This window comes from Aethina tumida, chromosome 1, assembly GCF_024364675.1.
Source record: "Aethina tumida isolate Nest 87 chromosome 1, icAetTumi1.1, whole genome shotgun sequence".
Classification (NCBI taxonomy): domain Eukaryota; kingdom Metazoa; phylum Arthropoda; class Insecta; order Coleoptera; family Nitidulidae; genus Aethina; species Aethina tumida.
In genome coordinates, this window is record NC_065435.1 from 60924145 (window position 1) to 60952023 (window position 27879).

Genomic DNA, 27879 nt, shown 5'->3' on the forward strand with positions numbered 1-27879 from the left:
CGCACGTCGGACTGTAATATTCGGTTTGTCTTTAACCCCAGTGTAATTTGTTGATTTCGGATAAACTCCGGCGATACGTTTCCCAATTAATTTGGTCGCGACGTTCATTTTGCGTCGCACATCGATCTTATTGTTGTTTCGCGACACGAATTTCGCCGGGTTGCAACGTGTGCCGTTCGTGTTTTTCGGTTCTGTGTATCTCTGTCTGTTTTTCCGCGGAGGAATGGTGATACTGATGCCGTGGCTGTTGGTGTTTTGCTGAATTTGGTGGATCCGTCGAAGAGCCGTGACCCTAACGTAGCGGCGTTCCCACTGGACAATGGTGAGTATCGGCGATCGGTGATTACGGGATGCATAAAAACATGGCATGTTTTGTGCCACAGTCCGAGATACATCACATACAAACGTCAAATAGGTTAGTGGCTGATGTCCGTGTTTTTTCGTTATTTCCAGGACGCCAAGACGAAACCGGAACCGAACAAGAACCGCAACGGGGAGAATGAGGCCCAGGAGGTACGTATTGCACGCCCGCATTATCCGCATTCCGGAACGCCGTTGCACGTTCCGCGAAATTATTTTTAGAAAAGACGGGAATCGCCGCCCGCAACGGATGTTTTAACGCGTTTTAAGGCCTGCCTCAACGTGTGTCGCTCGCACCGATGTCTCGATATTTTGATGTTAATGCGTTAGGGTAGTACGTTCTCTTTGTTGTTCTTCGATCATCTTTGCGGCTAATTCGACTGTTCGCTTTATCAGCAGTTATGCAAAGAGCTTATGTCACTGTAAGCAACAGTCCATCAACAGTTGTCAACTGTCCTGATGGTAAAATTCAATTAGTCACATAAGATCCTGTCCTCGTCCACCTGTTATCACGAGATTGTTGTGTTGTAACTTTACCAGATATCTACCCTGGCTCTAAAGGTGATTAATGCAGTGTACATAAATAATGGACTAAATCATAATCTCGCACAAAAATAAAAATATTATGTAAACAAGCGTAATCAGCAATCCAGTTGGAAAATCTTGCTATTGTTTCTCGAATTATGATAACATGATACGAAAATCTAAACTATTCAGTACTTGAATTTGAATCAGTACTTTTACCCAGGTAGTTTTGTTTAACGTACCGTGTTTAAATCAATCATATCTTTTCTGTCTATATTGATATTCGGTCTATTGTTTGAAATTTACTCTTGAGAGCAGTACTAAATATTTTGATAATACAAGTTATTCGGCAATATTTATTTATTTTTTATCACACAAACGAGTTCATGAATGTAAAACAATTTGTAATATGCAGATCATAATTTTCATTTGAATTATACTAGTTTTAGACCAAATTTTGTTGATTTTGTTAACGACATTGAACCGATTCGTCAATGTCATTTGCGATAGCAAAATTTATTAGAAATACGAAAGTCCTACTAAATCATTTAATTACAGTAGTATCCAAAACGTTTTATCTGATATTAGTGTTTTAATTACCAAAGAAAGTAATATTGAATTTATATAAATCATTGTTTATTTATAGGATTACCAGTTTAGTATTATTAATGAGTGAAATTTTTCTTTGAAATTCTTTTTAACTATTCCAGTGTAGAACATTTTCTTTAATACTTTTATTATATTAATACCGGACATGTTTTGATTTATTTGCCTATTATATTATTATATATTATAATTTATAAATAAATTAAATATAAATAAAAATTTATAAAAAAAAACTGTTGAATTTGGTATAATATTTATCATTCAACAAATTAATTTTACAGAAATATTTTTATCTTTTGATTGGCATTTATTTAATTATACGTACATGTTTATGTAATTTATTAATATAAATTATTTCTAATTAGGATTTTAATAGTAAGATTAAATGGTTATCTTTTCATTTTAAGTGTTGCCATAAAACGGAGTACATGCACCATTTGTTTATTTTATTATTATATGGACAATTCTATTTTATGTGTATATAAGTGTGACCCATCCATTTGAAAGCACCTCCATATAATTTGTATTTTTTGTTCGATTTTGCCAAACTTTTTTTATTAATTGAAATTAAATTTTTTTATTAATGTCAATTTTTGAATTAAAGTCTATTTTTCAGGCATGAAAATTGAAGAAATCAATTTCAGCAAATTTTTGTATAAAAAATCTAACTACACTACTGACAAACACTTGTATTTTTTTTATTTATGATTTGATTTTATTGAATATTCATTCAAAATTGGGTAATAAAAAATCAATGTATTGCACAAATTGTTTTCTGTATTTTTCGGACGAGGTCTATTATAACATTTTAAGTAAACTAAGGAATAGAATGTGAAAAATATTTGGGAATTTCTGATAGTGACTTAACTCATTAGTCAAACAATTAGTTGTAATCTTACTGCTAACAAAATGCAAACGTTAAATTTTAAGAATCACTACACAACTGATTGTGAAAATTATTCCATAATTTAAACAGGAGAGGTATGTATCGGAAAGTATTTTTTTTTGACATAGAGTTGTTAATGTACAATAGTTAATCTGTTAAAGTTATCATGTCATTGTCTGATTTCCAATTTTCTAGATGGTATGTATTAATAAATACGTAATATATAAAAGTAACTTTAGATTACTAAATGATTTATTTAATTATTTTATTCTGCGCAACGCCAAATGTACCATACTTTTACTAACCACTTTCTTCAGCATTTTTAAACAATAATCATATTAAAAGAGAAACTATTAAAAACTGGAGTGGTCTTCTGTGTACAGTGTCTTCAGAATGACACATTCAAAAGGCTTCAAAATATAACAAAATTGTCCAAAATGCAAAGCATTAATATAATATTTTTTCTTTCTTTTTTTTTTTTAATTAATTCTTAATTTCTGAGAAATTTGGCGCAATTTCTGGGACCTTAAATTCAAATTTGATTACAATTTGTCATAATGTAGCTTTGCCAAATTAAATTTCTGATAAAAATTTCCTATACCCCAACATTATTATGTTAGATAGAAATCGAGGTAATTGAATATAATTAATATGTCGCAAACATTCCTGGAGCCAAATTAATAGGGTGCAGAGTCAAGTGTTTTTTTCATTGAATTCATTGAAAGTAATTTTGTTGATAATATTTCTATTTTAGTAAGTTCCAGATTTTGTTGGAAACAGCAATTTAGATTTACGAATGGATAAAGTGTAAGCATCATTCTCTGTCGATTTGACTGTATTATTTGGTTGATTTTAATATTTTTTAAAATATATCGTAAACTAAATAACAGAAGAGTTAGCAAAGTTGATCAGTAGAAATGCATCCTTCGACAATGTCCAGTAGACAATGGCTAAAGTAGGCTTTGTTTGATTTTTTTTAAGTGAAAATATATTTTAACAAATGAAATATTTGTCATAAAAGTCAATTTGATTATTACATATGACACAACATAAATTATTTCAAGCGATTTTGTGAATCAAAGTGGGACAGAAAGTTGTTGCATGTTTATATACAGGATTATTTGTGGACAGGTAACATTAAACCTTCATTATAATAATGTTTTAGTTTATTTTGTTAAAAAATTTCCCTCGTCACTTCGTCATTATTTTTGTTTATAATTAATCCAATTTTCTGTTTAATTTTGGTAATACGAGGTATGATTAAAAAATTCGCGGGGAATACTCTTCGTATGACCAAAGTAAACATTTTACACCAATCGTTACTATTTGACAAGGAATTTTTTGAAATTTTATATTGACCTGTAATAAATGTTACGGGTCCAAATGTTTTGGACAATTATTAACTATATTCATTCTATTCTATTATTAATAGAAATTTGAGTTCGACGGATCAATCGGCATCGGCGCCGATGGCCAAAAATTTCCACAATCGGAGCCTTGACATCTGCCATCGGCAAAATTTACACCGATGCATCGCCATTGTGTCGATGTTTTTTATTTGATTTATTACTGTTTTTTATACTCTTAATTGAAATGCAAATTTAAACGGAAAAATTCAATTATCTTAACATTCGATGTGTTGGTATGTTAGAAAAGTCGTTTTAGACGTAAATAATGGGCATTATTTGTTAATTTTTATTTGTTTATTTTTATTTGCAGAATTTTGATAAATCTGAATAATTTATAATGCACTGCTTTAAACCATTAACACATCACAACAATAATAATCGGTCATTATTACTTTTTTTCTCAAAATGGGAAATTAAACTGTTTGTATATTTACATCAAAATGTGTTTCCTTACGAATTATATTAAAAAATAATTTAAATAAATAATGGAGAATTAATAAAACTATTATTTATTTTTTTTTAATACTGTTTATTTCCACCTAGAATTGCAGCCTCAGTCCATCTGTTCATACTCAAAATCGGCGTTCGAATTTTGTTTTGATCCACATTATTCCAAATTTCGACAAGTTCTCGTGATGGTTCATCGTCGTCCAAGCATGTCACAAATTTGTTTTATGGGGTTAAGGTCTGAAGTGCAGGATGGCTAGTTTATAATACCAATTCAAATGGAAGGAAGATAAGGACCAGTGTATGAACTGCATTATTTCTAAATTTGGGTCGATATAAGGAGCATATGGTATGACATGCTTCCAGAATCTCCAAAATGTAACATTCAACATTATTTAACACAACTAAGTCGGTACGTGCTGTTAATGAGATCCCTCCTCACACCCATAATTGTGCCTTTGCCAAATAAGGTGATATTTAGTAAGTTACATTGGACATATCTCTTAGTTAGTGATTGAAACACATGAACCTGTCTAACGCATGTTGTGTACAGGGAAAATCTAAACTTATCAGTAATGAAAATCAATCCGCTTGTACCCAATTGACTAGCGAGGCCCGGCGATGATCCATGGTTCATGTGTGGCATCGAGCAGGAACACAGAGCTGTAAATTATCTTCTCTAGAACATAATCGAATTGATTTACAACACCTTCTACTTTTTTAATTGCATTATAACATTCTTGTGGTCATAATGTTGAAAGCCTCATCTTGGCTAGGGGTTGTAGTATCTGCCCTGTTTTGGTCTTCTAGTGTGATCCCCCAAGTCTCTCAAGTGCCATTATAACATTCGGAAAAAGGGTGTCTTGCAGTAATAACCTTTTTCCACTAACAAATCAGTATGAGCACACTCATTACAAGTTAAATTTCTAGATAGGCATACGAAAATTAAAATGAAAATGTAATTGATCATTTAGTTCTAACGAAACGACGATAGTTCAACCTGTTTCACTATTTTATCAGAATATGTATATTAAACATAAAACGTTACAACTTTTTGAGAGTGATTTTTTTTTAACTACAAGGTGGTGCATTAATTTCAGTTCAGTAATCAGAGTATTTTATTACTTTTATGTTCGTTTAAATATTGGTACTAATAGCATAATATATTAGGGGAGTCTGTGGTGTAAAAAATATCATCATCAACAATATTTACTAACAATATTGAGTTAAAGCCCTTTTAAGGATTCCTTTACAAATTTCCATGTTATTTCTAGCCAATCAAATCGATAGGAAAATATTTTTTTCATTTTCTCGTTGTTATTGAATTGCCATTTGGGGGGTTTCAAAACAATTATAAAGTCAGTCCAAAGGTGTATTTTGCGCAAGATAAGACGAACAGTTTTTCAGTTAACTGTTTAAACAAAACATTCCCTATAGGGTAAACGGACTTCATCCACCACTGCTGCGAACTCCATTATTACGAAAGCACTTTTCCAATAAAAGTTCTCTAAAAATTCTTAAAACTTTCATTAAACCTTCTAAACCAATGGGACGACAATTCTTAATCGCGTGTCTCTGCCGAATCGTGATTTCTCTACTACATTAATAATGGCCCGGCACCACCAGCCTCTTCACCACACACAAACACACGCTCCAACATTGTTTTTTGCTGTCGTTGTTATTGTTGTGGTTGTGTTATCACAAATAAATTTCTAATAGTTCACTCTCACCCGATCGGTCAGTCCACCACTTTGATATTATCAAAAAAGTGGCACACCATTTGCAAAATCGTAACGGAGTGTGTCGCCGTGTGCGACATTGCGTTTCGTTTTTAGCGCCGCCCGTCTATTTTCGTTTTTGGGGGTGTTGTGTGTTGATCACACACACACACACACACACACATACACACACACACGAGTTTTTGACACCGGTCCAAGAATCTATCAGCGCTCGCTCAGCTGTACCACACGTACACACCGCTGGCACGTACGGACGTGTGCATATTTATTTTCAAGTTTACCAGTTGCGAATTTATTGCGCTCCGCGATCGGGTCCAGTGCAAATCGCCGCCGAGTTGTTGTACGTCCGTCGTTCATTGTGTGCGAGTGTTTGTGCATGTGTGTGTGTGCCGAGTGCGTTTTCTTATTTGTCCTGCTGAAATGTGAGACAGCACTTGGGTGTCGCTTTCGCGTCGCGGACAGTCGTCCGACGTTTGGGGCCCCGCACTGTTGTCGTACGTCACCCTAATTGACTTAAGCCAAATCCACCCGCCATTCAATCCCAATAGGAATCGGTCCGGCGTCGGTTTTTCGGTTTAATTGGGTGGTGGTGGTGCGTGTGTCGTGTGCGGGATGCAGGACGCAGTGGTCATGTACTGACGACGTACCCGACGGAAGAGGACAGTATGGCATTGAGTGGAATCTTTAGGAGGCGCAAACGCGGAGTGGTCGAACCGGTATGAAACTGCTTTGCTACCACTGATTTTCAGCTTCATTCATTCATGAATCGGTGTGTTGATCAACATGGTCACTTGTGGGTACGGGAGGTTTTGCTGGAACGGCGGTCCGATGTACGTTACGCCACCAACGATGGACTTAATCGAAACCGCTGGAATTGACGACGCCATAAAAATTCCGTCGTTTATTTATGGAGATTAGATCCGTGCTATTTTCACTCTTGTACGATTCGTTATGGGATAATGGGGCATTAGTACTTGGGCACCGAATCCGTTTCTTTCGACTCCCACACGTTAATCTTTGATATACTTGCAGCTAATATTAATTAGAAAGTGTTTTCTTCGATGCGTATTAACCGTTCTCTTCTTCGATCATAATTTATGACGGAATTTTAAAAGATAATTTCATTGATCATCCGACCAATATCTCTTTAAATCCACCGTCCGACTTCACAGTTTTAATATTCGTTTTCTAATCTGTGCATTAATGTGAAGTGGATTCTACAGTTAATTTTTCCAAGTGTCTCATACGATTTGTTTGAATATTAATCAGTGGCCATCGCATAACTAACCACTCGGCGCTCCCGTTACTGTTAGAAAACATCCATAAACGTGGTCGTACTGACCGCTTTGCTTATTGTCTTTCGAAACATTGTTACTACTTTTCATTTAATTGCTCTTACGATCAGCAACATACATTTATTATATAATATGTAATAACAAAAAGGTTACTCTTATTCTTCCGACTTCTTTGATCTGCTTCTGCGCAGTAGACGCACGTGTAGGTACGTATCGATTTTCAGTGTTCATCGTGATGTTCTCTAAAATATTCATATCTGATCATCCGACCGATATTCAATCGTCGTTTCGGCTTATCTTTAAAATACATGTCGGTATTTTTAGAGCAGGTTAAAAATACATTGCACCGAACACAAAAAGTGTTGGGTCCGATCGAAGTGCGACCTTCGCCGTTGAAATCGGCGCAATATTATTTTCGCAAAAAACGGTACCTTGTGTTGTGGCCGTTTGTAAAATTGTTTGTAAACATCTTCGTAGTTTTGGCCGGCGTTTATTTTTGTGACCTAATTGGTTTTTAAATTAGGACGATTGTTCGCTAGAAATCTTCGCTATTTTCGCGACGAAACAACAACAGTGGTTTGAATATTTTTATTTTGAGACTGTCCCCTTATCGAGTTCATCATTTTTATAATTCTGATTCTTAGAAAATCTGTTCTAAAAATGGAAAATTTGAAGTGGAAATGTGTGATAGGCCCACTAATTAATGAGGAAACTGTTTTCCTCTGACCAACAACAACGACAATAGCTTCTATTATTCGTGATTCGGGTGTTAATTCATGTTTATAGACACCAGTACATTATGTTACGTTTAGGCATTATTCATCAAACATTGAAACGCAAATATTAGTAGGTACACATGTCGATTACACTAACACTTGTAAGATGAATCACTATCAAACAAGCCCTATCGTGTAGTTTCTGATTGAAAATTTAAGTTTAAATGGAAATGAAGACTTGTATTTGATTTTATTACGTAACGTTTTATAAATAACTCGAAGTTGAGATTTAATTACATCATTTTTATATAAAAACATTGGGAAAAAAAGTTTTGGATATTTTTTATGAAGTTGTCCATTTAAAATCCTTTAAAATTTTAAACTAGTGTAACTAGGTAAAAAATATTCTTAAATTGGTTCAAAACAAATTTTATATAAAAAAGACATTTTCATTTTAAAGCCACTTGTATAGTTCTCAAGAAACCTTAAAAATTGTTAGATTTTTTTCCACAGTTGTAATATGTATACAAAAAGATTGTAGAGGCATTTTCATCTTACATGGATCACACTGTATAGTTGCCAGAAATTCTTAAAAATTGTTATATGAAATTAATATTTTAATTAATTTTTAATGTTTAAAAATTTTCAAATTTATTATAAAGAAATAATAAGATTTGCACATTATACACGACATCCACCAAAAATGTCCAATTAGACTATACCTTAAATTGATTAAAATTTATATGATATTTATATCATTAAAATATATTTTTATTTATACCCAAAAGCAAAAATTATGTTCATTAAAATTAAATAATAAATAAAAAAATTATAGGTGCATTTTCATCTTAAATGACCCACACTGTATAGTTAGTACATATCCTTAAAAATTGCTGAATTTTTAACCACAGTTATAATACGAAATTAATATTATAATTAATTTTTAAATATTCTGAATTTGATTTTAAATAAATGATATGGTATTACACATGATATACGATATTCACCAAAATTCTCAAACATCTTAAATTGTTTAGATTTTATATAATATCTGTGTCACTGAAGTATATTTTTATTTACAGCCAAAAGCAAAACTTTTGTTCATTAAAATCAAATAATAATTAAAAAAAAAAATTAAGGAAATATTCATTGTACGTGGGTCAGACTGTATAGTGGCAAGAAATCCTTAAAAATTGCTCAATTTTTAACCACGTTTGTAATACGTAAAATAATTAATTTTTAATTTTTTTTATTCTCAAATTGATTATAAAGAAATTATAAAATGCACATGATACACAATACCCACCAAAATTCTCCAACTGAACTACAACTTAAATTGGTTAGAATCTATATCTGTGTCACCCAAAGCAAAACTTTTACTCCTCAAAATGAAATAATACATGAAAAAAATTGTTAAGACAATTCCTTCTTGCACGGGTCAGTGTGTAGATGTCAAAAATATTTAAAAATTACTCAATTTTTAACCACAGTTGTAATACGATTGTAATTGATTTTTAATTGTCTCTAAATTGATTTTAAAGAAATGATAAGATATTGCACATGATTTTCACCAAAATTATCCAATTAGACTACATCTTAAATTGTTTAGAATACATATACTATCTGTGTGACTAGGAAAACACTTATTCATTGAAATCAAATAATAAATAAAAAAAAATGTTTTGGCAATTTATCTTAAATGGAACACTCTGTATAGTTGCTAAAAATCCTTAAAAATTGCTCCCCAAAACCCCAGTTAAAATACAAAATTATAATTCTACTAAAATTTTCCGATTAGACTACATCTTAAACTGATTAGGTTACTTTAACAATTAGATTATTAATTAAAGTCAAATACCGAAATTACGGGACATTTTCATCTTAGATGGGCCACACTGTATATAAGTGAATAGGATTCCTTGAAAATTGAGAAGAAAACTAAATATTGAAAAAGACAAAATTCCTCAACTAAAACTTAACCGATTAGTATCTATGTAATCTGTTGCTAAAGTACTTTTTAATTGCAGCCCAAAGCAAACAGTGCAGTGAGTGCACCGCCTCCGACGCCCCTGAACAAGCTGAAGTTGACCGCCGGGGCTGTACAGGGACCCATTACCAAAAAGGACAAGCGACACTCTTCTTCCCGCTTCAACATCACGATGAAGCGCGAACTCGAGATGTTACCATCGCTTAAAGGTACGTTATCCACAATTATTACATTATGTTTTTGTGGCGCATTGGCAAAACAGATTCGTCGTAACTGCTCCATAATAAAAACACACTGGGAAAAAGTCTCATAACGATCTCATAAACAAGAGGGTTCTATTTCGGGATGCGCGTATTTATGTTTACCGCAACTTAAATTAGATCGCGGCGAAAATGTCGTCGTGACTGATGACGATTGACCTTTTGACACAAAAAAAAAATTGCGAAGAGTTTCGCCCACTCGAAATTCATCGTGAGTTATATTTTTCGACCGTTTCGTTTATGATATTACGTTACGGGGGTTAAACTATAGATATTAAATTCCCCCATGGCCTTACCGCACGTTCTTACCTAATTGTCGGTTATTTGATTTATGGAAAACCACTGCACGAACTGTACGGTTTACGTGGATTAGGTTCTATTGGTTGGTCCTTCCGGCGATTGGAGATAATTGGATGGAAGGGATAAGTTCAATTTGTTTCCCTTATTTAGATGGAGACAAACTTTGGATTTATTTGTGGAGTTCGAAATTAATTTCATTGGCTAGGCAACTTTCTTTCTAAACGACCAAATCCTCTGGGTCCCCAAGTCATTCCAAATTGTTTCTTTGATTTCGACAAATATTTAATCTTCTGTTGCTAAGGATGGAATGAATATTACTCAAAATATATAAAATGTTAATAATATTATTCAATTAGATTCAGTCATTTATTATGTTTTAAGTAAGGTGCAATATTTTGCATATTTTTAATAATAAACGGTCATTAAAATTATTAATTTTATTAAAACAATTGTTGCTTTTGACCTTATTTGTCGTATAAATAACGAAATCAAATTTTTAAAAACATGCCAATAATTTTAAATTGCTTGCATTTAAATTAGCATTCATTTATTTAAAAATAAAATTAAATGATCATTTAATGTTTTTATATATTTATTTTATGTTTCTTATTTGTTGTTTAATTTTTATTAACCACACTAATAATCATGAATTAATCACTCATGAAAATATAATTAAATTATAGTTTTATTTTTTCAATAAAAAATATTAATTTCCGATTTAATTTTTTTTTAAAGGTGTTAATTGGTTTATTGAATATAAAATGTAGATTTTTTCTGATAAATAAGGAACACAAATGCCACAGTTGTTGCAGTAAAAAATTAATTTTGATTATCATATAATATTATATTCATGGATGATAATGGTAATTACTTCTTTATTAGAATAGTTTCCAAAATTTTTAATTGTTTTTTATTAGTATAAATGCGAAACAGAAATTTTTTTCATTCATTTTAGTAATTATTTAATGATATATTCGTGGATATTGAATAATTTATTAGTGAGGTTGAAAAGGTGGTAATGCCACAATGTTTGAATGAGTTGTTGAGTAAGTTTGAATTGTTAGTGATTAACGAAGGCTTCATATGGTATGCTTTCATATTCCTGTTCCTCTACGTGACTCTCTTTGCAATTTTTGTGTGTCTCCAATACCGGAAATATAGCAATATCAACAGATCAGTGACGCCAGTTGATCCACCTCTAATAAACGATACAGAATATTACTTTTCATCAAACACATTCCATATATTAATTCAAACTTTTAAAGTAGTATTGGCTTTATATATATGGTACTTCCGTAGTTTTTCAAGGTATCAATCAGTAGATATTTTAATGTTTTATAAGCATAGTCAACTATACATGATTCCCAAAGTGGTCCTTATTCATATAAATAAAATTTATTCAAATAAACATTCATAATTGAATTGATTTATTGTTATGATTTTAAATAACGAATCATTTCTTATAAACAAAAAATCAATGGCGTTTATATAATAAACTATCTCATGATCATTTGTCTGTCAGTACAAAACTAATATACTAATCCAAATGTATTTACGTTAGAAGAATTATTATTTATTCAGAGAATTGTATAATATTGTTAAAAAAGCGTAACATAACACTGACTTTTTTATTACAAATGGAAACTATAATTGAATTTAACTTTAAAATATCGGAGTATTCTCTCTTTTCTATATAGTAAAGGTCTTACAAATATATCTCCTTACAATGTTGCGATAATATATAGACCTATTTTATTTCCAGTGGAAATTTACTAGACTTTATTTATCTAATATTGAACAATTTTTTAAAAGGTAAAGCAACTGGGACATTATTTTTATTCATTCATAAAATGGGAAGTATTATTCACTTGTTTTATTTTATTTTAAAAAAAAAGAATTTTGATACACAACATTCTTATTGGTTAAGAAACATTAAAAATACTTCAAATATCATATTTGAAATACTATTTTCCATAGAGAGCATTATTAAATATCACTATATCAATTTTGTGAAGTATTATATTTGAATACTAACCTCGCTTTCGAAATTTACCCAAAAGTTAGTTTTCATAGATATTTTAGAAAGAGTTACTTATATCAAAATGCGGTTTGCGACAATCATAGTTTTAAAAAATAAATAAAAAATGGGCTCTGGCCACTTAAGTCATACTCCTATCAGCCAAAACCAGGCAATTTGGGACACTCTGTGCAATTTATGTTTGTTAAAACTAATAACTGAAATTGGCTGGAAATGAAGTACATACTTCATTCGTGCGCAGAAACTAATGAACCCAGACAGGAAACAGGTTCGTTTTATCAGCAAAGAATTGTCCCAGACATCGAATTTACAGATTCAGGTGGGTGTGCACGGTGTAGTGGCGATTCGCCGCTTGACACCTCTCCTCTCCCCAAACAAATTGGAGTTTGTTTACACGGCCGCGTCCCCCAAAACATTGCGAAAGGTTAAAGAGCATCGTTTCGGTGTGAAGGAGGCCTGCGAACGGCAACAAGGGTAACAGGTGACGCGTGCGCACGCCGCCCCCCAACCCGACGATCCGTCGCGTCCGAATTAATCCATATTCGTGATACGGCGGCGACATCCACCGTCGCAACCCCCCCAAACACCGAGAGATCCAATATGCCTCGGCCGGACGTCGAAAACACCTAAATCGAATCGAACCGGAATCATCTGGTGGTGCGTTTATCAATTTACCGTACCCGACGTCCTTTCCGTCGTGTACCGTGTCGTGTCTGTGTGTGATTGTGCGTGGCGAGGGGGTACACAAAACCGTACTTAAATGCGACCAGTGCAGAGCGAATATGGTGCACTCGAGCACCGTGGCAGCTCAAGGGGGTCATGTGCAGTTTCACGTCGCGGGCGTTCGGGACCACCGCGACCTGATTACGACGTCGTCGCCGGGGGGCATACCCAAATCGCCATCGTTCCACAGCGGCCTAGACCTGGTGGCTTCGGCCAGTGTGGACTCTCTCTGTTCGGCGGCCGCTGACCCCGCGACCCTTGCCAGTCCCGTCGCCGGCAAAATGGACGGACAAACTACGAACGGCGGGGCCACGTTCGTCCCCAGGTCGACGAATCCATTCGTCGACGACGGAGACGTTACCGTCGACAGGCATACGATGCAGAACGGAGCCAATAATGCTGCGGCACAGAACAATAATGGTGGCGGCGGCGGCGGCGGTGGTGGTGTTAGCGTTAGCGTTAGCGTATCGGTGCCGTTTTCGGTGCAGTCGGCACAAACGAAAAACTGCAACGCGGTCAACACATTGCAGGCGTTCGGCCATCTGCCCCTGCTTAAAGGTACATCGGGGGGAGTCCAGCAGGATAGGTCACTGATCTACGTCCAGACGGGCGGTTTGCTCTCGTTTTCCCACACGCTTCGTTATCCTTAATCAAACGTCCACCATAATACGATACAAAGTTTTCACATCGGCTGTTGCGTACGGAAGTTTAGTTTTGATAAAATTTTGTTGCTAGTACTTTTCGTGTCCCATATTTTTTTCCTACTGTTACACTGGAACCTTCAAAATTGTGTACATACGAACTTCAGATATATTTATTTAAATCTGTCAATAACAAATAAATTCACATTTTTGTTTAAATATGTTTCTAAATAATTTTATTATTAGTGTATCTATTATTCATAGTAAATACAGGTAATTTTTACATTGTGTTCGTAAGTAAAACTAAAATTATGTAATTAAAGATTTTAAATACGTATTTTAATACAATGTGGTACATTTAAAATGGAAACACCTCCGTAAAGTTTTTATTAACAATTCGATTTTAATGAGTAATAACTCGAAGACAATAAAAAACCTGCATGCTGTAAACATTATTTTCTATATCACCTGCCGGAGGTCTGTCATAAAAATTTTTATTGTCAAAAAATGAGTAAAATTGAAAAAAAAGCGGATGTCATTTCCGTGTACTTCAAAATAGGTGTATATTAATTAGTCTATGGAACAAATACAAATCATGTTTCTCTTATACTCTATATTTATTATTCAATTATATTTTTAAAATATATTTTAACAATCACTAGACTGATTATTAAAATTAATACTTTATACATACATACATAATTTCGTTTCAAAAATGTAACAACAAATATTCATTAAAATTAAGTTATAAATAAAGTGGGTCAAACTGTACATTTCAAAAAACGGTTTTTTAAAAATATGCTCAATAATTTGGCTGTTCAACACTGTACAGTGAGTCTCAAATTGATTTTCTTTGTCTGTATTTCCATCAGAGAAAAACTGACGTAAGTGACGTCATTACTGCAAACCCTGATCGTTTCTGAAATATCTACAAAAACTTAACTTAAGCCAGATTTATTTTCTTTCTTTCAATAAACAACTATTTTTTTCAACGGAAATACACAAAAAATCCTTTCACATGTCGGGAAAAAAGTCTAGCTTTTCAAAAATTATAATTTGTGATATATTAAAGTATCTAGAGCTAAATATTAATAACAAATGTTTTATATTGTCGTCTAGGTCGACTAAATCATTTTTTATGACTTTTTGTTAATAATAAGTAATTTGCTGCCAACAATAAGACATACAATGCATACATATATTTTTAACATACAATACGAAAAGAGTTTGATCCATCTCAATCCTAAAAGAGGCAACATGAACAACAACAGTAAGTCTCCCACTATGGGATTGACTTCCATTGTCTCTGTCATGCGTGATGTCTCTCTCTCTCTAATTTCAGACGGGTCAAACGCTTTTCTGCTGTTTATTATTAATTTCATTTATCATTACATATAAATTTTATAGAAAATAGATCTATGGTATAGGGGACAAGAAAAAATTAAATAAACGAACATTTTCATTTTTTTTTCAGTAAGTTAATATTTTGTGACAAATTCCTTGTTTTTGATAACTTTCTAGGTACCTAATCATAAGTCAATAAGGTTATGGATATATTGTTTTGGAATTGAATTCCATTCTGCAACAACTGTATTATATAATTCTACATAGTTTTTGATTTTTTCTATATGGGTTGATCGAAATATTTTATCCAACATTTCTCAAAGGTTCTTAATGGGGTTTAGATTTGGATTCTGCGCTGTCCATTTTAAAACTATCAACCATTGTCACCATTACTTTACAATTTTTGCTTTGTTTGGGTTCCTTAACATGGTGCAAGTGCCATATAATTTCTTCTGCATAAGGTAGCATACTGTTCAGTACCAGAAAAGTATCTCCAAACTATTATATTTCCAGCACAATTTATAATTGATCCCACTGTATAGTTTGGTTCGAACTTCTCAGGACGTCTCTCCCATCGAAAACGACCTGTATTATGGAAGCATCAGGAAATCATACTGTATTCCATTTGGTAAGGGTCTACTTTACATGTTCGATGGCTAACTCAAGGTGGACTCGTGTGTTTTTCATGCAAATTAACAGTTTCTTCGCAGGCTTTCAAGTTTGCAAGTTGTTTTCCCTCAGGCCATGATGAACCGTAAGTTTAGAGATGTCAACATTCCCTAGTTGCTTTTCACACTTCTTTTTGGTATTGCGGATCATTTTTCTACGTGTACATTCTCTAGGTACAGTAACTACAAATCTTCTATGTAGAAAAAGTAGGGTGGTTTTAAAAATAATGAATCTATTTAATTTCAATTGTCTAAAAATGTCAGCTTGCTCAACTCCAGTCTTACATTTTGATATTATAAACTGCTTTAGCTGTACACTTAAATGACACCACGAGCCATCCGTGTGTAAAAATAATACAATTACTAAACAGTTAAAAATTGTTTCTCTAAATTTACTCGGTACTGTATGTTAAAGCTACCAAATATGATATTTTATAAACTTTAGTTTTTAAAAGCATAACATAAATTATCAGTTATATTTAGTCATGTCGCCTACCACTAAAGTTGTAATTTTTATTTCAACTCAACATTTAGGTGATGATATAATGATACAAGTACTAAATTTCTGCTATAATTAGAAATGTTACACATAAATGATTTAGATATCAGACATATTTTCTAGTTAATTTTTGGCACAAATTTTAAAATTCGCCGATCACATTAGGTCGCAACAAATCTAAAACTAATTTTAATTTTCAACATTACTGTCACGGTATGGAATCCAACACACATGTGTCTATTTTTCAGTCGGTGTATGTGTGTGTGGGAATTTGAACCGCGAAGGGAAAATAAATATGCGCTACGTTCTTGGGACTTCGCCGCATATTTTTTCTCTCCAAACATTATATTACTCCGGTAAATAGGTCGCACATGCCGCATATTGTTCCGTAATTGCGTGCCAGCACAGTAAAACGCTTAACCCCCATTCTTTGTCGCCTCGATGCGACTCTCGCATTATTTATTAACCGAGACCGTAAAGTATGCACTCCGCAAACTTGACCGGTCAATTGTTTCGACGACCGGATGACAATATGTGACAAATCAACAGGACGACGCGTCCGTACGGGCGTGTGCGAATGGTGAAACTCCGTCAATGTAACACTTTTTGAGACAAAGCCAGTCAATGGAAGGCATTGTTTGCCGCCGCCGTTTGGGCACAAACTCACTTACAATATTCGCGCATAACGTTGACGAAATGTGCTTAACTGTGGTGGACACGTTCACAGCTAAAGCGGCAGCAAAGTTATCCGGCGATCGTGTCCGTCATAGCAATATAAATAATAATAATAATAACAATAACAATAATAATAAACACAGATAGGAAAATCGAGTCTCAAGGTGACTGCGGTTCCGACCGGTCCAACAGTGTGTTTGCACTCCTCCGAGAATCATCGGCGTCTCCGTCCCGTTCGCGGGCCCGAGACGCAATCAACCTTGATCCGACCGCAAGTATTCGTTCACGCGACAAACAAAATTATGTCACATCATGAGGCACACACACACCGTCCTAATGAACGATTAGTTCTTGCGGTTTTTTTGTCTGTCATCCATTTCATTATCCGATGGACACGGACAACGTGATTTCTTTGCACTTGCTTTGATCTGGTCGGCTGCGGTTGGCGCATTCTGGTCGAGAGTAATTGTGCACTGTGTTCTAAATTGGTTAATTTTGGCTCTATTTGGCTACAATTTCTACACCAGATAGAGAACGTCTTCTTAAATTTTTGAGATAATATGTATATTTTTTATTTTAAATGAAATTCATATTAAATTTATCACTTTAAAGCGTCGGAAAAATAACAGTTATGACTTTTTACCGTAAACAGATGTTAGTTTCAAAAAGTATAATTTCTTACAATTACAAGAATCTGTAAAACTTCTTTATTTCAAATAATCATCAAAATGTTTTAATTTATTTTTAAAATGTCGGAAAAAATCAAGTTTTCAAAAAAATGTAATTTTGAGATTTATTAAATTACCTTAAACTAAGATATAACAATATTTCTGGAAAAAACTTAAATTACAACTTAAATTTATTGATGAAATTTGACAAAAATATTAACATATCTTAACCATTTAAATTAATTTGTTTGAAAATTAGTAACTATGTGAACAATTTGGTTTTTAAACACATAAATAAAATACATTATACATACATATAAGTATGCTCATTTATTATTTCAAATTAGTATGTAAAAATTATTAACAAATACTTTTTTATGTAAATAGATATTATTTTGAGATTATATGTGAAACTTCCTTATTTTAAATACAAATCAACATATTCAATTTATCTTTTTAAAATGTCAAGTTTTCTTGAAATAATATTATTTTTTAATTTATTAAATTAAAACTAAGATATAATGATATTTATGGTACATTTGGAAATATATAATGTTTTCCTCTACGAAATATGGGAAATAGTATTTTTCATTCTAAGCTAAAATTATTTATGAAATTTGAAAAAAAAAAAATATTATTGACTTATCTTAATCATGATTTAAAAATAATTTGTTTGAAAATTAGTAATTATATCACAAGTATTTGGAACTTGTAAATGTACAATTTGTTTTTTAAAAACATAAATAAAATAAATTATTAGTTATGCTCATTAAGAGTGCTCATTTATTATTTTAAATTAATTAATAAAAATTATCAACTGACTTGTTTGTCGTAAATAGATATTAATTTCTATCTCCTTATAATTTTGATATAATACGTAAAATTTCTTTATTTCAAATAGCAATCAAAATATTGAATTTATCTTTAAAATGTTGTAGGAAGAAATCAAGTTTTCCAAAAAAATATAATTTTGTGATTTATTAAATTAAGTTAAACTAACATATATTTCTGGTAAATTTGAAGATATATTTAATGTTGTCGTATATGAACCTTGGGGAAATAGTATTTGTCATAGATGACTAAGTTAAAATTGCTGATGATATTTGACAAAAGTGTTATTAAGGTATCTTAACCATAATTTAAAGTAATTTGTTTAAGAAGTAATTATTATGTTACAAGTTTTTGGAATTTTAGTGAATATACAATTTAGTTAGTAAAAAGATAAATAAAATAAATTAGCAGTTACGACCTTAAGACTGTTCATTTTTAGTTTTAAATTAGTAACCAAAAATTAGCAACACACTTTTTCTGGGTTAATAGATATTAATTTCAAAATATATATCCTTGCCATTTTGAGATATATAATAATCAAAATATTGTATTTATTTTTAAAATGTCGGGAAAATATCAAGTTTTGCAAAATATATGTTTATATGATTTATTCAATGACTTTAAATAAAATAATATGATTTTTCTGGAAAATTTCGAGATACTTAATATCGAGTCTGTGAAACATTAATATATAAAATTAACCAGTCCTCGTATAAATTACGCTAAATAGCAACGTGAGAGCGGCATATCAATTTTATGAACGATTCAAGAACAATTTTTTATAGAAAACCTTTTTTCATTTTAGATGCTGCACCAAACGAGCGCGAAGAATTGGTGGTCCAGAAGCTGCGACAGTGTTGCGTATTGTTCGATTTTGCATCGGATCCACTCTCCGACCTCAAATGGAAGGAGGTCAAGAGGGCCGCGCTCCAGGAGATGCTCGAACTGGTCCAGACTCAGAAGGGCGTCATTACCGAGAACATCTACCCCGAGGCAGTTCACATGGTAATTGTCACGATGACACAATTATTCTCTCATGTGTTAATATGGGTCTGCGAAAATCTAAAATTATTATTCGTTTCATAGTTTGAGATCATACAGATCGTCTAGTGCTAATTTCAACGATTAAAGTATGAAGTCATATGTTGAATTAATGGCATATAAAAAATCGTATTTCACAAATAACTTTCGTCTTATAGTCTGCTGTTCACAATCGAATGAGCAATATTTAAATTACAGACAATAAATGTTTGTCATATATGTGGTCTGTCTGATATAGGGTGTCGCACTTATGAGTGTAACAGTGTTAAATTTATTGTCCTACTTAAATCACGTCGTAAAAAAGTATTTAGTTATTATTGTTTTTCAAATTTAAGGCTTTAATTTATTTTTTAATGTAAAAAATCAAGAAATCACTATAAATATGAAGATGAAGAAACTTTAAAGTTTTGTTTACAATCCAAACTAATGGTGGGACTTGTTCAATTAAAGACAAGTTATCGTAATTTTGTTTTACTTGTAGTATGTTTCTACTTTTGGACAGAAACATAAACTATAGACAGTATTTAATTTGTCTCAGTTAAATATGCAGTACCACAATGCAGTTTTTTGGACTTAGAACATATTTTGTAAGTGAACTTAAAATATCCTTAAACTTGAATTATGGTTGTAAATAAACTTTCGTTGACTCTAACTAGATTATAACAGAACAATGTATATAATAAATATATCACTGTTACACTTATAAGTAACATGTATAAAAAAAGCTTTTTATTGTTTTATATAGTTTTATATAACGGAATATAAATGTATGTTGTTATGTTCATATCCTGCATCTAACAATGTAATAGCACTGTTTCTATTTAAATATTTTCCAAACTAACACAGATAAGGACGAATTAAAATCTTGGAATGTAGGTTTCGTTGCAATAAAATATATTTGTTCGCAGATAAAAATGTATTTAATTGCAAGATTTGTAAAGTCTCGCCTTAAATTGACAAACATATTCGGTGTAAATATTGAATCTGGTGAATTATTAAATAATTTGCCTTTAATGAATTAAATCGATGTTAACTTAATGTTAATGATTAATTGTTTGATGTTATAATTATTGTTTGTTAATCAATTTAAAGTTTAGAATACAATAGTTCAATTTTTATACATTTCTTATGAGTAATTCGCTTCAATTAAGCAATAAAATTAAGTTGGACTGTATCTTCGTTTAAACTAATTATAAATGAGTCGTGTTGACACAATAACATTTATTTTTCAATCCTCGATATGTAAAATATTTATTTTAGAAAAAAACCTTAATAAAACGCAAGCGATAGCATAAAACGTAATGAAATTATTTTTAAAACATCTTGTTCTAGGTTTTGTATTAAATAAATGAAATATCCATTTATAATGTAACTTTTTAAAGATATTCGTGGATCCCTTTTCCAATCATCATATTATATATATATATATATATATATATATATATATATATATATATATATATAATATAATATATATGTAATATATATGTATTAATTTTAAATCTTCTTTATAGTTTGCCGTGAACCTATTCCGTACGCTGCCACCGTCATCGAATCCAAATGGCGCAGAGTTCGACCCGGAAGAAGACGAACCCACCCTGGAAGCAGCATGGCCCCATCTACATCTCGTCTATGAGCTATTCCTGCGCATGCTTGAAGCTCCAGATTTTCAGCCGAACGTGGCGAAGAAATACATAGACCACCGGTTCGTGTTGCAGCTACTCGATCTGTTTGATTCGGAGGATCCCCGCGAACGGGATCTACTTAAAACCACACTGCACAGGTGAGACACTTTAACTTAACACTTTTTTTGGAAACATGGTCATAAATGTTTTTATACAACATACTTAATTTGTTTCGCTTTGCAGAATTTACGGCAAATTTTTGGGATTGCGCGCCTTCATTCGCAAGCAGATGAACAACGTATTTTATAGATTCATTTACGAGACAGAACACCATAACGGTATAGCCGAGTTGCTCGAAATTCTCGGCTCGATCATCAACGGTTTTGCGTTGCCACTAAAAGATGAGCACAAGACCTTTTTGTCGCGTGTTCTCATGCCGTTGCATAAGGTCAAATCGTTGTCTGTCTACCATCCCCAGTTGGCCTACTGCGTGGTGCAATTTCTCGAAAAAGATCCCAGTTTAACGCAGGACGTTATTCGCCATCTGCTCAAGTACTGGCCCAAGACGCACAGTCCCAAAGAGGTGATGTTCCTCAACGAAATGGAGGAAATCCTCGACGTGATCGAACCGGCGGAATTCCAGAAGGTGATGGTGCCGCTGTTTCGCCAATTGGCGAAGTGCGTGAGTTCGCCGCACTTCCAGGTAAATATTACTGTTTATGTCGGCCAATTTACTAATAACACTAGAAATAAATTAGTAATACTAATAATATACTGCTTAAGTCACTAATGTAAACAAAATCTTATCTTTTACTTTGTCTTATAATTCAAAGAGACAAGTCATCATCGGAATCGTTTGATGGTACTTAAAGTTTAATTTTGCTACTTATAAATCATACCCGATTTTTGTACCACGACCTTTTATTTCAGTCATTAATTTAATACGACAGTTATCAGAATCTTGGAAACCTTGTTGATAACTCGATATCTATTATGCATTTTTATATTTATTTTGATATAAATATCACGATATACATTAGTGGTCATTATTATAGCAATTTTGTTGTTTGTTAAATGTTATGATTATAATTATTTTATTTAATGTAAACTATTTTAATAAACTCATGTTCAAAAGCTAGATATATTGAAAAAGTATATAAAAATCGCGTTACTATTGACTTTTTGTTATTTTAACTTTTAGAATTTTTAAATTAAAGGTAAGTTCTTAGATAAAACAAAGAATAAATTTTTTACGTAATAAAATTAACATAAATAAGCAGTTCATATTTTTGATCATTGAATTTATGCATACAGTGATGGGAAAAAGTATGGGATATTTTTAAAAATTGGATTTTTATCCCCTGGATTTTTTCATTTCTGTTGTAAGGGTGTTCAACAAATTCGCTTTCGGTATAGAGAGCATCGTTGCTCATTTTTTTAAGATTTATTATCGGATACTTTTTTTGACTTTGACATTTTCGGTCCCTTTCAACGTAATAATCCCTAAATACGTTTAGTTTTCACTTCAATTTAGGAAAAGAGTAGTTAAACTTTGTCAAAGTGGCCGAACGCAATGTAACGTTACTTAGAGTGCTGTTTCGAAGATTTTGTGTACACTCAAAGTGATGTTGAAAATCGTCACAAACTGGATATCCATGAAAAACCACTCCCAAATGGTGGACAAAATTTTAAAAAGGCTCTTCCTCAAAGATCCTGACAAAACATCACGGAGAAAATTTTGACACAATTTAATTTAGATGTTAATAGCAGAACAGCGATAGAAACCAAATATTACTCCGAAAAATATCGAAATATTTGAGTTATTGTTAATTTTTTATAAATTTTAATAAAACATCCAATACTTTTTACCATACCAAATTAATTTTTATCAAAAATATGAGTAAAAATCTGTGAATATCGGAACAAATTTCGACAATTACCCAACGTTACTGTAAATGCATATTGTATTGATTTTTTTAAACACATATAAAGATTTTTTTCTTTATCATTTTGGGTTGTATTTCTTAAAAATTAATAAAATGATCACTGCTTGTATATACAATCAAGTACAATTTATGTAAACCCATTTTAATTCATAAAAGTTTAATACTTCTAACTTTTGAATATGAGTTTATGCAAAATATTTATTTATTTAGGTTTTAGAATCGCACAATAAAGTTAATTAATTTCAGGTGGCCGAACGAGCACTGTACTATTGGAATAATGAGTATGTGATGTCTTTGGTGGCGGAAAATTCAGCAGACATACTGCCTATCATGTTTCCCAGTCTATACCGTAACTCGAAGAGCCACTGGAACAAGACCATACACGGCCTTATCTACAACGCTCTCAAGCTTTTCATGGAGATGAACCAGAAGTTGTTCGACGAGTGTTCCCAGCACTACAAGCAAGAGAGACAAAGGTAAATGTTTAAATTCTATTCGGATTAAAAGAAGTTATTTTCTTAAGTGTGTTTTTTTGTTTTGTTTAGAGAAAAAGAAAGGCAACACCACAGACAGGAGCTGTGGGTGAGAGTGGAGAGTTTGGCCGCGCGAAGGCCAGAATACGAGATCATCAGATCGACCAATCCCCAATCCATCAACAACATGATGATCACTAGTCCCGATCAGGACGACGAAATTACTACTAGCTTAGATAATCTTGAACACGAAGCGAACGAGGTACATACTTTTATGAATTTGCAAATTACTCCTCCAATATATTAGTCAATGGTAATTTAATTTCATAGAGATAGATAATCAATAAATAAATTTCTAATAAATAAAAAACCTTTCCGTATTGAGATGATTTTTATTCAGAATGTGTACACAATTGTTTTAATCCACTTTATTTATAACGCTTGCATGATAATACTAAGCCGAAGTTAATATTCAATTAACTTATGCAGCAGTGATATTTTTTTGTTGTGTATAATAAAACATTGCCGCACTGTACTAAAAAAAAATCGTAGTTATTAAAAGTTTATTTTGTATTTTTAAAGCGACTCAATGTGGTTTAAAATAATAATCTCGTTTAAATTAACAGTGCAACGCAAGTCTTAATAAACAGTAACACTGTGGATAAGGCCCACAAATGTTTATATGACAATTTCGCCCCCTTGTGAATCATGATCCGTTGTCGACGTGAACATGTTTCTGTTTCAGAATTCACAGTCATAATACACGCATTTATAAAAATGCGTGCGAGTCGTAGCTAAACCGTTAAATCGGTGAAAATTAGATAGTCTAAACGTGCGTAAGTTTAAAATAGTTTCTCCCTTCTGTTTTGTCATTCAAACATTTGATCATCGAATTGATTCGCACACATTGTTCGAGCACCGCAAAATTGTACCAGTACTCACTGATTTATTTCAATTGGCCAAAATGATTAGTGTATTTTGTTGTTTGTCTGTGTATGTTATGTTAACTGTTTCTGGCAAACTTTTCAGGAACATGTGGCATAATTGACAATGGGGTTGTGCATATTTAGAAAGTCTGTTAGTTTGATATTTCTTTACTTTCTCAGGCACTAATTTATATTGGCTAACTAATTACGTAAATAGAAGTAGACAGAGGAAAATGATTTTTATGCCGTCCTAATGTGTGAACAGTAAGTCTGAAATACTATTTACCAAAATTTTCGTCCCAATAACAACCCCGAAAGATACATGACCTTCCGTTTATTTACCGTTGTTTTCATTGTGCGGCACTGTACCACACCTTTTGCACATTAAATGGCCAATCTTTTTGTTTGTTTGCTTTTTAAGAACTCTTTATCTATGTTCCACTGTCACTTTCTGATTGTGTTAGTATTGATATGCTTGTATTTTTTTTGTTTCGACGTGGTTTGTGTTCTTAGTTGGAGACATGAAGAAAAAGGATTCCGACTTCTCTGAATTCTTTTTTTATTTGATACGATAATTTATACATTTCAAACTGTTCCTGCTATAAAACCTGATTCGTTGGCATGCCCTCTCTAGTAGATAGTTTTTTCTTTCTAGATGATACATATGTGTTTATTTTTATTGATATGTTGACGAGCCTGCGTTTTATAGTGTATCTTAGCATCAAACAATCTCGAGGTTTTAGAACCGAAAACAAATAACTGTCACGGTTAACTGTTGTTCTTATAATAACGGAGGACGCGACTCTGCAAGGGTCTGCTCCTTTCCGTCCACTGGTCGTTGTGACAGTAAGTGCTGCAAAACTTTAAAATTCCAGGGATCTCTTGATGCTGAGATAAAACTTCACGTATGAAACTGGATGGTGTCCGTCCCACGCGCCCCGTCATAGCGACTATGTCTGAGACCGTGTGCGTCGTGTTGTAGGTGAAAAAGACCCGTAACAACAACAAGCCGCTGGTACGACGCAAAAGCGAGTTGCCGCAGGACCAGCTCACGGTTAAGGCGCTAAACGACCACAAGAGGGCCGACGAGTACCTCCCGACCCCGCCCGACGTCAACAAGTGCTAGTCATCGCATCATATCGGACCCTACCACACTCTCAGCCCCCCACCTTTAAAACAAAAACAAAAAAAAAACAACAAAAACAACAAAAAAAAGAAAAAACATTCGGCGCCGCGACTGTGACGCGTCGATGTGCAACGCGTCCCGTCAGCGAACTCACGACTACACCGATACAACACCGTATTTTTAGTGAGCTTGGTGCCAACAAATTTTATGTACACCCCGTATTTTTGTGTTCTTGTTAATTTTCCTTAACTTAAACTTACTCTCTGTTTGTTCTTAGATTTAGTAGAGTGCTGTACAAGCATTTATCCAACAGTTATTTTGTAATGTTCCTCTTTAATTCAAACGTTTTAATTTAAATTTGATTTTAATGTTAAATTTATTTTAGAGTAGCACTCTACTAACAATTTTTATGCTGATTATATTTTTAGATGCATATAATTAAAACGATATTACTGTTTTTTAATGATAATTAGTTTTATTTCTATGCATTTAATGTCATTCTGAGTATTATTACCATTGTATTGTATGTAACAGTGCAGTGTAAGGGACTATACAGCAAAACTATTTAAGGTACCATGTGATTTTTTAAAATATCTTATAATAATACCATTTAATGTTTGATTTCATGTTATATACACAATTCATTCATATATTATACTTTAAATCAAATACTTTTAGTAATTTTTTATTTATAATATTTTGGGAGAAAAGTTCTATTTAAAGCTTCTAAAATTGAAAAAGAAAGTACAATTCTATACTGTATATGTATTGTAATTAGATGAATTCTACGATGACCAGGAAACTCCTTCCCGAAAATGAGATGCGAGCATTTAAAAAAGTTCTGCCCAATTTCGTTGGACAGAATGAATTTAATGAAAACTTTTTGCAAGGATCATTCTGGTCCATCCAGATAAAATTCAAAATGCTGTGAATCTACTATACTACTACTTACGTCCACACCTAACATACACTTTAATAACAATGAAGGGTAGTTTTATAAGAAGGTGTGGAATACATACAGTTTGTATGAATCACGGCCAGATCTATATGTACTATGATCTAGGATATAATAAAAATAATTTATATGTTGTTGAACATTGAAAAGTAGTTATAGCCAGTGGCCTTTACGATACGTATTTGCAGAGGATTATTATATTAACCAATCAAAATATTTTAGGATAGTCAGTTTTTATTTATTAGCAGATTAAAGAATCTCTTATTTATTGGTATTTTTCTATTTAACGCTGTACAGTTTTAGTATGGACACTTTTCTCTCATTCAGTACCATTTTGAACGATGGGATGTAAACTGATGTTAAGCAATTATGAAAATATGGAAAATGAACGTCATTGTGGTTTGCAGACTCGACATACATATAAAAAGTTCCTAAAATTACTTTTTACGTGCACACCAGGAAGTTGTCATCGGTGATATTCTCACGAAACGAATTTTTATGAACAAAAAACCACTATGCTAATAAATTGCGAACAAAATAAAAATCTTTATTCTAGTCTTAGCTTCCCCGAACAATGGGAACTTTCTGGTAAATTTTCTGAAAAAAAAACACGGATGTGTATGTTTGCAATTCGACATATCTATGTATCGTTCCAGTTCTGTGTAAATTTCCAATTTTGTAAATGGCAACTATATAAACCATCAAAAACTATGCAGTTATTCGTTGCGATTACCAGCATTCACAAAAAGAAGCAACTCATTGACAAATAGCAAATGCAGTGTGATTTATTTGAAGTTCAAATTTTGAACAAATGCATAGTTGACATATAAATATGTAAAAAATATAATATATAGAGATTAATGTGTGGCACATGCTTTGATTGTGTATTTAAAATTGAAATAAAATGGAAACGATTTAAAAATATTGTCATTTTACATAAGACTAGTGTTTACTCAAAGTAATACATTCAATAATTAGTTTTAAGGATGATATATTTTTATGTTTACAAAAGTTGGAAGGAATGTGTATATATGGATAAGGAGTTGATATTATGTCTTAGACAGTATTTTTTTAATGTACAGCTTTGCTTAGTCAATGATATAAATAATTAAATACATTTCATTTAATACCTTGTTGTTTTATTTCGTTCTCTTGGACTATTAGGATTCT

At 32.4% G+C, this 27879-nt stretch overlaps 2 protein-coding genes across 8 annotated transcripts in view; one reads left to right on the forward strand and one right to left on the reverse strand.

The window, feature by feature from the left end:
• On the forward strand, nucleotides 1-27838 carry LOC109597973 (serine/threonine-protein phosphatase 2A 56 kDa regulatory subunit gamma isoform). Of its 6 annotated transcripts, none has more exons than XR_007547040.1 (10): nucleotides 1-322; nucleotides 454-513; nucleotides 10011-10179; nucleotides 19423-19622; nucleotides 21173-21441; nucleotides 21527-21986; nucleotides 23476-23705; nucleotides 23775-23964; nucleotides 24448-24534; nucleotides 25611-25752. XR_007547040.1 is itself a non-coding variant. In XM_020013770.2 (9 exons), the coding sequence occupies exons 1-9, from the start codon at nucleotides 320-322 to the stop codon at nucleotides 25752-25754; spliced, it is 1725 nt and encodes a 574-aa protein (XP_019869329.2). In that variant the 5' UTR covers nucleotides 1-319; the 3' UTR covers nucleotides 25755-27838. The 6 variants fall into 6 exon arrangements, 3 of the variants coding, with proteins under 3 accessions (XP_019869329.2, XP_019869346.2, XP_019869337.2); XR_007547038.1 differs by lacking the exon at nucleotides 24448-24534 and adding an exon at nucleotides 24809-24892 and having other exon boundaries at nucleotides 25611-25751; XR_007547039.1 differs by having other exon boundaries at nucleotides 24448-24538; nucleotides 25611-25750.
• Nucleotides 1-27879, reverse strand: part of LOC109598052 (alpha-(1,3)-fucosyltransferase C-like) — a 265775-nt gene that overhangs the window by 144986 nt on the left and 92910 nt on the right. The window lies entirely within an intron of this gene.